This window comes from Acyrthosiphon pisum, chromosome A3 (genome assembly GCF_005508785.2).
Source record: "Acyrthosiphon pisum isolate AL4f chromosome A3, pea_aphid_22Mar2018_4r6ur, whole genome shotgun sequence".
In the NCBI taxonomy this organism is placed as follows: Eukaryota; Metazoa; Arthropoda; class Insecta; order Hemiptera; family Aphididae; genus Acyrthosiphon; species Acyrthosiphon pisum.
The window spans coordinates 2,591,843-2,603,999 of record NC_042496.1 but is presented as its reverse complement, the minus strand read 5'-3'; the positions used below and the strand labels follow the sequence as shown (position 1 = coordinate 2,603,999).

At 28.1% G+C, this 12,157-nt stretch overlaps 2 protein-coding genes across 4 annotated transcripts in view; one reads left to right on the top strand and one right to left on the bottom strand.

Annotated features, from left to right (window-relative positions):
- LOC100163615 overlaps positions 1–2,503 on the top strand; it is a 5,551-nt gene extending 3,048 nt beyond the window's left edge. The window contains exons 2-6 of the mRNA XM_008181759.2: positions 691–1,060; positions 1,124–1,322; positions 1,401–1,578; positions 1,643–1,986; positions 2,051–2,503. Coding sequence (XP_008179981.2) covers positions 1,464–1,578; positions 1,643–1,986; positions 2,051–2,269 — 678 coding nt within the window. The 5' untranslated portion in view covers positions 691–1,060; positions 1,124–1,322; positions 1,401–1,463 and the 3' untranslated portion in view covers positions 2,270–2,503. The remainder of the gene's footprint in view (positions 1–690; positions 1,061–1,123; positions 1,323–1,400; positions 1,579–1,642; positions 1,987–2,050) is intronic.
- On the bottom strand, positions 2,485–11,922 carry LOC100160847 (myeloid leukemia factor). 3 transcript variants are annotated; one of them, XM_008181748.3, is made up of 7 exons: positions 11,697–11,922; positions 11,416–11,626; positions 9,417–9,654; positions 9,147–9,348; positions 8,390–8,477; positions 5,662–5,736; positions 2,511–2,970 (listed from the first exon to the last, which is right to left on the bottom strand). In XM_008181748.3, exons 2-7 carry the CDS (start codon positions 11,469–11,471, stop codon positions 2,868–2,870), a joined length of 762 nt encoding a protein of 253 aa, XP_008179970.1. In that variant the 5' UTR covers positions 11,472–11,626; positions 11,697–11,922; the 3' UTR covers positions 2,511–2,867. The 3 variants fall into 3 exon arrangements, with proteins under 3 accessions (XP_001952446.1, XP_008179970.1, XP_008179971.1); XM_001952411.4 differs by having other exon boundaries at positions 2,485–2,970; positions 11,416–11,837; XM_008181749.3 differs by lacking the exon at positions 5,662–5,736 and having other exon boundaries at positions 2,640–2,970; positions 11,416–11,837.
- Between the last annotated feature and the right edge of the window lie 235 nt (positions 11,923–12,157).

The window sequence follows — 12,157 nt, the reverse complement described above, 5'->3', positions numbered from 1 at the left end:
CACAGTGTCACAGTGTAGGGGATGTCTTTTTTAATTTTTTTTTTTTTAAATCATATTTTTAAGGTGATGAAAATAATAAGAGTATTTTATTTTGTAATAAGACAAGATAGATGAAGGAGTATCTTCCCCTCTTAGGCTTTTTTTAAATTGATTTCACCAAAACATCAATAAAAAATGTATGTTATATCAGGGTCTGTAAAAGGCAAAAAAAGCACACTCTGAAAGGGATTTCCAAAAAGCTGAGCACACCACTAAATACAAGAACTGTCTCTAAATAATAAAAAATTATTAACTCAGTAAAATTTAAACATAAAATAAACAAATTTATTAGTATTCTTTTACTAATAAATAAATAATAGCAATACAAGCACTGACTTTAACTGTTTTACTTTAAACTGTTCAGCAAATAACCCGGTATACCAAAAAACCGTCACAATCGGCAAACAATACTACGGTTTTTCGGTAAGCACCGGTGTTACGGTTTTCCGGTATGCACCGGTATTACGGTTTTCCGGTATGCACCGGTATTACGGTTTTCCGGTATGCACCGGTATTACGGTATACCGTTGCAGCGGTATTACGGTATACCGTTGCAGCGGTATTTATGCAAAAACCGGTATACCGGTTTTGACGGTATACCGAAAAAACCGTCAACCCTAATCTTAACATTAATTTTATTTATGTTTAAAGAGCGTGAGAAAAAAATACTAGAAGTAGAAGGGCCTGTTGGCGCTGCAGAAGACAGCTGCTACAGGGATGAATCCAGCTACATACCAACGGTCGGTAGATGGGGAAACGAATGGCCGAGTTGACTCGAAACCCGGCCTTCTCCTGACAACCACAACAATGACGACGAGTATACATTTTGGCTGAACTATGGCCAGAAGGCGGCCGACTGGCCCATTGGTCAGCCCGTGCCCTTGCCGAAATGGGGTAGTTCAAGGCCACCTCTTACGGTCAGCTCAATCGAGGAATATGAAGAGCTGACCAGACAATTTGAGAATGAAGTACAGGTTTTACTTCAGGCATATAATTATGATTCAACAACAAACTTCATCAAGTAAATAAAATATAAACATAATCTACTTATGATATCAGGACTTAAATTATACTTATATTTTAGATTTTATAATGAATACAAAAATGGAAAATGTGATACCTTGGAGAACTTCTTTAGGGAATATAAACCACCATTAACTAAAAACGCAAATACCTGTGTTGGACTTGGTTTATTATTGATTGGAAAATTAGCATTGTTGGAAAACAAATTTCCTGGTGTTAAAAACAGTCTTTATTTAGTATCTTGCGAGGAATCTATAGAGGTTAGTTTTAATTTTGTGCTTATTGTAAATATATACATTTTTTCTAAAAAACTTATATTTTTATTTTCTAATTTTTAGAGTCATGAGGGATACATAAGTAATGACTACCCAGACCCATGGGTAAGTGATAAAGAACATGTTATGGTTGCCATGCAAATTGAAATCAACGGTCGTGGTGGTGTGATATTGCTGGATCCAGGTTATCAAATTGGTAGAGTCATAACTGTAATGATTGATCAACAATATCCTCATACTGGTAAATATTTTCATAAATAATTTCTATTATTTATTTTAACTTATATCAATGTTTTATTTATCAGGTCGTTTTGTACCATCATCTTGTCCACAAAAAGAGTACTGTTATCAAACAATGGTGGGTGAAAAGTATGTGCAATGGTCTGTTTGGAATGGATCACCAAAACCAGAAACCAACCTGGTATATATAGGGGCGTCTTATCATTCACCGGTGTCTGTCACCGAACGTCGAAATTTAGTTTACAACTTTAGAAGCTTATTGGCCACTGATAGAAAAGGTCATTTGTTGGCTGGTGTCTATTTCAAAGCAGCACCTCAATCCACATTTACATTGTTTTGCGATGATGACCAGGATTCAACAATTAAACACCGAATTAAAGTTCCATCTGCTAAATTTATTATATTAAATGTAAAGAATGCTAAATTCATTGTTAAATTATATCATATTTATTTAAATTTTAATATTTTTTCAGGAAGTCGATAACGATGTCGAGAAGATATTAGATACATGTAGTAAACATCTTAAGATGACTAAGGTTCAGTTTTGTAATGTATTATCTGCACTAGCAAAAATATTAGAAGACAAAGATTTTCTCGATCAAATGTGCAAAATTAATGATGATATATACAAACTTGGAGTTGATGAAAATAACAATAATGAAGGCGCTAATAATTATAATTTATCCGGTTAATTTAGAATTCACAATTTTTTTTAAATATTATTTTTCTTTTACATATTTTACTAAATTATAATTTTCATAAGTGGTATTAGATAGAATATTTTCTAGTTAAATATTATGCAGTTATTTTTTTTCATTATATTATTATTTAAGAACTAGACATTTTAGTTGTACTTATGGACATGGATAAATGATTAACATGGATTATTTGATGTGAAAATAAATAATTTTTTTTGTTTGAACAAATTATTTGTTTTTTATTTATATGTTTATTATAAGTATTAACTATAAGCTAAGCTTTACCAGCAAGAGTTGCAAGTTGAATTCTATAAAATCAATTAATCACTCGCATATTACGTATACAAAATAAAAATAATTACCGAACATTAAGAATGATCTAATCCTTTTTCAACTCAAAATTCTTATAAAATAGTTAATATTACAATATTAAACATAGCCTATTTTAATGTCATACTCTTTCACACCCTTTCCTTAACATTATTTTATGGAACACAGTTTGAAATATAATTTGTGAAAACAATGAAAGTGTAAAATTCTATATTATATAATTAATGGAGAATAAAAAAAAAAATTAACTTGCTAACTTAACTTAGGCATCATTTACAGGGTATTGTTCGATCTTTTTAGGGGTCCGCTGCTTAGCTGCACGTTTTCTTCCTTGATCTTGATGACCTTCTACAGCCAACACCTCACTGCAAAAACCAAATATATTTATGTATTAATAATTTTGAATACTTAATACTACAAAAAAAATTACCATCTTAATTGATATAAAAATTAACATAACATGACAAGATGTTGTCACAACTTACTAAATATACACAATATTCATGGCAGTTATTTATCTACAACTTGCACATTTTTGAAATGTTGAGAAAACATGAAAAGTATTCATATAAAAATTCAAGACTATTTTTAAAGAATGTGACCCAAAGAAGAACATGTTATACAATCAGAAAATTACCATTTTTAATATTGTATAGCAAACTATAACTTATATAGTAATACATTTAAGCAATTCAATATTGCATAGTTGGTTCAGTATCTATCTGGATTAAAAATAGTTTAAGAGATGCAAAATATCATCCCCGTTCATGCAAAACACACCAAGTCCAAAAACATGAATCAGCTTTTGCAATTTTTTCAAACTTTAAATGTATATACCATATGTAACCAAATTTTTTTTCTTTCTTTTTTCAATTGAGTTTCCCTTAAGGGAAGTAGCTGTTTATGAGTAGTAGTAAATAATATGACACTGTGAAATTTATAGTTCTTATTATTGTTAAAATACAAATTTCTAAGTCGATTTTTGGACTTAGTGTACTTTGCATGAACGGGGAAGATATATGCTGTACGAATAAATACAATAGATGATGTACGGATGGCCCACCACCATGCAAGCTGTACCATATTTGTTATAGATTGCTACATAGATCATATACATACTAAACTCTGTTCAGTGAGAGCACGCCGATTTTGCGCATCCCTCCATATCAACATACTATTGAAACTGGTTCCCCAATGGCAGGGTATTGCGCGAGGGAACCAGTTTTCATCAGTGTGCGCGCGGTCTCTCGCTTAACAGAGAATAGGTAGTATTAATCTGTGATTTTTATTTTTTCATATCATGAAATATAATTTTATAATTTTTATTTACCTAGTTACTGCCTGTTTAAATAGTTAAATAAATTATTGATAGATATAATATGATCTATGATTGGTAAACCTGGTCTATTTACTATAGATTTAAACCCAAAGATTTATTCCAGTTATAAATTGTTACTCCTATTATAGCTCAGTAAAAAATATTTGTTTTTATGTCTTAAGTAGAAAGTGATGAGCGGTGGGTAAATTTAAGTAGAATATTATATCTATTATATTGATATAAATATAAAATTTTTTTTTTCAAGTATCAATGGCTTGACCCACTGTCACAATGGGCTACGCAAAATTATTATAGAAAGTTCATATTATTTTATAAAATGATTTGATATCATAATATGCTTTAATATTGTCAATTTAAATATTTTAGCTGGAAAAAAATTATATTAATTAATGATTTATAAAATGTAGTTATTTAGACAAAGATTTATCCAAAGTTTTAATTTTTATCCTTACCATAAATGATTCTGGGCATATAGTTTTACAATTTTTTCTATTAATTTATTTTTCTTATATGAAGAAGTTTAATGATCTTTTAAATACCAATACTGAGCCTAATAGGTACATGGAATTGATTATAATCAAATAATGATACATTCTTATTGTGATCAAGCGAGTGTCATATCCTTTTAGTTTAGAATAGCTATACATTTTAAATTTGTATAGTTTACATTATTATATGATACTAAAGAGCATACCTGAAATTGACATCAGTGATTTAATGTTTTTATAGTTTAACATAATATCTAATATTTCATTTACTGTTCATAATACCAATGGTTATAAATACTATAGATTGCTTGCTCACTGGCCGGTTAATCGGTAACACAAAATATTTAAACTTGACAGATGGCGAGGCGACGAGACTACTATCAATTACAACGTTACCCAACATTACTAACCACAAGCCAGCAACTAATAACATGACTGCCCGGATTAGTTATGTCGGGTAACATTGTGATCACTAATAGTCACTTCACCTCGCCCCTTACCAGGAGTAATTTTGTGCAATCGAAAAACTGGCTAGTGAGTAATCTATAGTATTTACAATCAATGATAATACATACATTTATTTTATTCAAACCTATTTACTTTTTACCTTAATTTATGCAGCTGTTATATTGCAAATTTATCATATCAATATTTTATTAAACATTTCAAATAAATAAAGAATAATTTTTAACCTACTATCATTGGTTAAAAATACCAAATTTAAACGTGTTTAGCATGCTTTAAATTTTAAATCACCTGAAAAAACCGTCCTATGATTTTTAATACTACCAGAGACATACTGAACAATTATTTAACTTGAGGCAATATAAACACTTAAGTATGCATTTATCAAAAATATTCTTTATAGCAAAAAAACATTGTCATATTATATTATATAATTTTATATTTTTAATATTTTAATGGATCAAACGCCCAATCAAACCACCTATGTTAAACTCAAGGCCATTGTCTTGAAAAAACATTCTTCAACACGCCACTGAATACTATAATTCAATTTTTATTTTTTATAATATACAGCAATAATTTCTAACTTTTTAAGATGAAATATAAAAATTTAAACTAAGCAAACTAAATATTAATTACATTATATGCAATCATTGACGTATTAAAAGCCAACTAACACAATTCATAGAAAAAACACATTCATCCTCTAAACATTTAATAAAAAAAATAATAATTAATGATTAGTTTATAATTACTACACATACCTGATACGTGCTGTTGAAGGAGGAGGAGCTATAGCCTTGAGATTCCTTTTTAAAGGAACTGAAGAATTTTGAACTCTAATAAAACATAAAATCGAAAAAAAATAATACCAGTGTACAAACATAAAATCAACTAAAAATATTATGAAGTGTAAAAGTATATAGAGGTATAAACATCTAAATTCCTAATAAGCAAAATTAAATAATAGTGCAGTGATATAATTTTAACATAAACATAGATCAAACTTTTTTTACATTAAAAAAAATGTTTCTCAATGATCAATTACACATTAAAATAAAGCTTCTAAACATGCTTAAATTTTTAAAAAATGGAAGTAGATGTGATGTATATTAGGTGTTGAGTGTTAAGTGTACCTCAGTATCAAGTTGTGCAGTATTACATTTAAATTAACTGATAAATCATATTATAGAAAGAAAACCAATTTTTAGTGGAGATGGTTAGCCAGCCTTTACGCTTTATATATAATATATGGTAATATGAACTAATAGTTCCCAAAAACAAGTCACATATATTTATGATAATATTTTGACATTATTTTAATATTATTTCATAAAATATTAATAAATTTTATTAGATAATAAGTTTATGACATACCATTAAATCGCTTAAAATGAATCATAAGAGGATGTCACATGTGTGTTGTCACTGTTTAGCAAGTGCATAACATACCAAATGTACGATCGGTAGATCACATTTAGTTCCGTTAGTTTAAAAATTAGAATGAATTGACCTATTATTATGAAACTTGATGGTAAGAATATTACCTGTATTCACGATTAAAGATAGTATGATTGCACAACTAACGATAATAAAGTGATGCTTCGAGTTTCCTCGTTATCACAACGACTAGCAGAACCGAGCATCGGCGCTCCAAGCGTTTAAATGTTGAATCATATATATATAAATCATATAATTATGTGCCTAGTACTTCCTTTTTACTCTATGAGCACTAGTAAAAGTTTCTACAGTATCATTGATAATAAAAGAAATTATGAGCATCATTAAATTGTTTCATAACAGGTCGATTCACTTAATGTTTAAGCTAACAGAGCTAAACATGATCTGCTGAGCGTACATTTTTCATGTTAAGCTCTTGAAAGACGGAGACCACACATGCGAGTGTGGCATCCTCTTAATATTTTGAAAATTTCATAATATACCAAATTACTAGGGTAGTAGGTATAAGTGTGAAAATTAAAAATGTAATGAGTAGAGCTCGGATTTATATGCATTTGCATGTTTTTACTAAGTGTATGCACGTCTAGGGGGTTCTAAAATGTCCACGGTTCATCTCATACTGAATTTAAACACCAAATTTTATATTGCATATTTTGCATATTTAGAGGATAATTGCATATTGGTTCATAAGAGCATATAATATGCATATTAATGGGTTTTAATAAATTGCCTATTTATTAAGATAATTATATTTAGTTATTTTAAAAAAGAAAAAAATCGTTGACAGGGTCTTTACAAGAATATCTTAAAATATTGTCATTTTTGAAACACTGCATGATATCGGAGCACGTATGGATAATATTATATTAACAACAATAATTCACATACACCTGCATTTCGACATAATATGTTCTTACTTCGATGTTCGTAACGAATAAGGCAGTAACTCAATTTTACAATTTTTTTTTTAGAACGAATAATATTTATAGATGATTTTATTTTTTTTTTAAGTTTTCTGAGTGTTGTAGACATTTGAACAATTTAAAATATGAAAAAATTAAGATTATAAAATATTGAATTTTGGTTTTTAAAGTATTAAATGTTTAACCATTTAAATATTCTTTTGTTTATGATAGAATACCTAGTAGGTACTACTTTCCTTGGTGTAAAAATTTGTTTTTTTTTTTTAAAAAAAAATAACGTTTCATAATGTTTAACATAATATGGCATATAATTACATATTGAGCCACTTTATCCTTGCATATTTGCATCATATTTGACACTTTTTAAATGCATATAAATCCGGGCTCTAGTAATGAGTATAAAACTTATTTTAGTGATTATGAATTTTTAATATTTTTTAACTGTGGAAGAACAAAATAATATTAGTTTATCTACAATAAACATTTTATCAATATAAATTGAAGAAAAATAAAAAATATTTAAAAAGTCAAATATATATAAATAGAACAAAAAGTTAATATTATATTGATTACCTTATATCTTATCTAGAAAATGTTTTCTTTAAATTACCATAAATAATTTTATTTGTTTAATTTCATCGAGAAATTAAATTGTATTATAAATACATTTTTGGAAATATTTTTATTATGTGGTATGAGGCTGTAGTTTCATTGTACTTGATTATATTTAAATAGAAGATTTCTGAGTTATTAAAAATACTAGGATGCAAAATGCAAATCAACTATAAAACAATTTTAAAATATTAAATTATGATTTTATGAGCTATTTTATACTTGAATATTATATCAATTAAAAATGAAAATTTGTTATAGTGAATTTAGTTGATTCAGACGTTTGTCCATTATTATTTATTTACCTAATATAATTAAAATACTTACTAGTGTAAATGTTATGTGGATTTTACTATGTGTATTAAAATTATATTATGAGCTACTAATCATGAGCTTTTTTTTTACCAAATTCATTTAAAACTAATAATATCCACTAACCTAAAATATTTATTTAATATATAAAATAAAAATATATTATATATATGATATATTATACCTATGAGTGTAGGGCAAGTAACGACTACGATGTGAATTCATGTTTTGAGCTTTTTTGCGCCATTCATTGTTGAACTCTTCAGCTTCATCTAAAAATTAAAATTTTCAAGTCGTCATTCATTTTAAAAACATGATATTTATGTAAAATATCATTAGTTATCATTGAAAAGTAAATAATATAGATCAAAAATGTAGAAGTCTGAAATAAATAATTTATAGGTACAGCTTTAATTATAGAATTGTTTTCAGTTTTCTATACCTTTTGATTGTGCTTTCATTTTAGTACATCAAATAACAATACTAAACATTTTAAACTATTGATCAGAGCAGAAATTAGCTTAAAGTAGCTAAATGCTAAAACCACAAATATAAAAGAATTGAATTTGATGTATCTAAAAAGTAAGGATTACAAAGAGTACTGCTGAGACAATTATGGTAGTTGTATTAACAACTGCTATAACACAAAATAATTGGTAGCTATTAAAATAGATACACAAAAATCTAATTAATACCTTAATTTAAATCAAATTTAGTAGTTTTGTAATTATACAATGTAATCAATATAATTTGACGCTCAATTCAAAAGTAAGTGTTTAGAATTAAGCATACATAATTTATAAAAAAAACATTAATGGGTGGGAGCAGTTAGTCCCTCTTTCAAAAAAATTTGAACTATTGCGCCTATGAAGATAGGTTATAAATTATATCTAGTTATACCTAGTTGATTATCTTTTAATTTGTTATTAAACTATACAAACCATCGTCCAAATTAATATATTCTTGGTTTTCTTCTTGGTCTCCAGAATATACATTTTGTTGACGTTCAACAATGTGTGCACGGTCTCCAATATGATGCCCAATAGCCAACTTCTTAACACCTGTCCTTGAATCACTAACTGCTTTTTTAGTCTCTTTTACTCCCCCAGGACCGGTACGTGTAGAAGTGGAAGCTTTATATACCTAAGAAATATTTAATACAAAAACAAATTAATAAAATACTTTTAACATAATGTATAATAATAAAGTACTTGTGGTTGTCCATTTGGTCCATTTGATGAATATGACATAAATGTACTGCTGCTGCTGCTGAATGATTGGCCTGGATGATTACCACCGACCATCATATTCATAGGATTATTCATACCCATCATGGAACCAAAATTTCCAAACATTCCACCGCCAAATGGCATCATCATGCCAGCCATTGGATCAGGAAATCCGCCAAAAAATGAATTCATCATTTGGTCCATTTGGCGCATTGAATTTCTGAATAAGATAAAATAGTTAATTAAAATTATTTATTAAAATGTTTATAAATATTTAATTATTTTTGAATCGTAGCATTGAGTATAATATAATATGATCATAATGTTGATATTTAATATCATAATATTGTTATGGAAACTTTGCATGGAAACCAATTATTTATTTTATTTGGTAACTTTTTACATTAACTATAGTTTCCATGCTTTATGACAGATTGTATAAAAATTAATTAATTAATGGTTCACTAGTCTAAAATTGAATGGACCAGTCATGTGCTACTAATTAATGTTTGGTTCCTACCATTAGTTTACTCTAGACTTATTATAACCTTAATGCTATAATAAATATAAGATAAATACATTTTATAACATAATATGAAATTAAAGAGCAAATGTATAACCTATATTATAATGATAATAATCTATATATATAAGAATCTAACTTAATTTTGGAGACGAAGGAAACCGGTTTGTTTGTTTATTTATTATTATTGTTATTATTATTAATTATTTATTTATTGGTTTGCACTTGCATTTTTCTATTTGATATATATATTATTCATTGAACAAATAATTTATTGTTACAATTTTTTCTACCTTATCTCTATTCTATAATATAAAGAATACAATTAACTACTTCAGTGGTTGAATTCAAAATGTAGGATATATAATTTTCAGAAATTAGCAATAACAATAGGTAACTACAATATGTAATTATATTATATTATCTGTATAGCCAAAAATTTGTTTTTAAATTAAATTATAAAAAAATAATTTCTTCCGGAGGAAGGTCGGGCAGCTGGTACTAAATAATAGTTAATTTCAATTACAGAGCCATACACAATGAATGGTTTCTGAGTTTTAAAATGTATTTATTAATATTGAAGACTGGGTTACAAAATTGTGGTTTTAAGTAAATTTAAAACAGATTACCACTTTTACTCTCAAAATAGCCCCATGTCCTAATGTTACTCTCTGTGGCATCCTAATACTCCATTTTCCAACAGTAAAATACTAAAATATCTTTGTATAAGTATTACTCAAGTGTTTTATAATTTTATCCAATCAGTATCGGCAATTCATTCAAGCTTTAGGGGATCCCTCTTTTTTGGACTAGAAAATTATGCCATACTACATAATGCCGGACTGGTATAAATATTAAAACATTTTATATACGAAATAATTAATATAAGGTATTCAATATAGATATATGTAACCATGTAGAGACCTTTTTTTTTTTTTCCTGTTTCAACCGACGGCGTCGCGGGGACAGCTTTCGCAATACTTCCGCGTGGAGACCATGTAGAGACCTACTTTGAATACATATTACCTTTTGTTATTTTTTTTTGGATTAACTACGAAAAAAAATAATCTGAATATGCTACTGTGTGAGAAATTGAGAAGTGTATATATTTTCAAAAATGAGCTGTTAGTTAATTTTGAGTCACAGAATAATATAGATGTTGATGGATAGGAAAATACCAAACAACGCTGGACTGAACACTGATTAAGTTTACCCTATCTTCACTCAAACATACACATATTATACTAACTTTAACATAACTTTTACTTATCGTATTGTACCCTAGCTAATACAAATTATAAATAGACAATTGTGGAGTAAAGTAAAATAAAACTATAGATGTAAAGCAAGGTGACAAAAAAGCAAATCTATCTCTAATTTAAAAAAAAATATACATTTGTTGTCCAACAGGTATAATTCACAGCACACATGACAATAAATATCATGCATTACACATACCTGTATGGATTATCGTTTCCAAACATGTCGGTCGTCGTCAATGCATTGGGAAACATGTTAGATGCGTTCCGGTAAAAGTCGACTTCCGCAAGTATTGAGAAGTTTAATGTAGAGATTTAAAGTCGTGCACTAGGTATTCCGATTTTGGGTGTACGGCGAAACGCGATAAACAACACAATTGTTGATATTCTAATTTCTGCGCACACGGCAGCTGGAAATTATTGCGTTAAAATGTGTACTGGAAATTGAAATTATGGAATTATATGACGATTATTGATTACCTAGTAAAAGAACAAACACGGTTTAGCGTCCAGCGAATACGGATTGACAATTATTGAGATTTCTGGTTTTTCTAACAAGATATAATATCAGTACACAGAAAAGTTGTCAGCGCTACTTACTGGTTACTATTTAGTATTTACTAATTGATGTTTAACAAACCTAATAAAAAAAGCAAAAACCTAGTAAAATCGAGAACTTTCTTCAGATAATCAGTGTGGCCACAAATGAGACGCTAAAACATTTTATGATAAACCAAAATATAACAAGATTTAAGCCAAATAAATATTAATTTGTGATTTAACCACGATGTAGATAATACCAATACTACAGTGTAGAAAATCCAATGTTTGAGTCCTATTTTGACGGAATTAAAGCGGGAATTATCCGCCAGGAGCGCTAAGCAGGCCGATTCCTTAAATAATAAAATTGTATGTAGCATCATAGAACGTAGCATTGTAGC

What these genes read in the sequence shown, in the direction of transcription:
- LOC100160847 (XM_008181748.3), bottom strand. Translation starts at nt 11,471, where the DNA reads ATGTTTCCCAATGCATTGACGACGACCGACATGTTTGGAAACGATAAT. An exon ending in ATATATTAATTTGGACGATG is followed by an intron (nt 8,478 to 9,146) that starts GTTTGTATAGTT and finishes TTTAATTTTTAG; the next exon opens with ATGAAGCTGAAGAGTTCAAC. An exon ending in CCTTCAACAGCACGTATCAG is followed by an intron (nt 2,971 to 5,661) that starts GTATGTGTAGTA and finishes TGGTTTTTGCAG; the next exon opens with TGAGGTGTTGGCTGTAGAAG.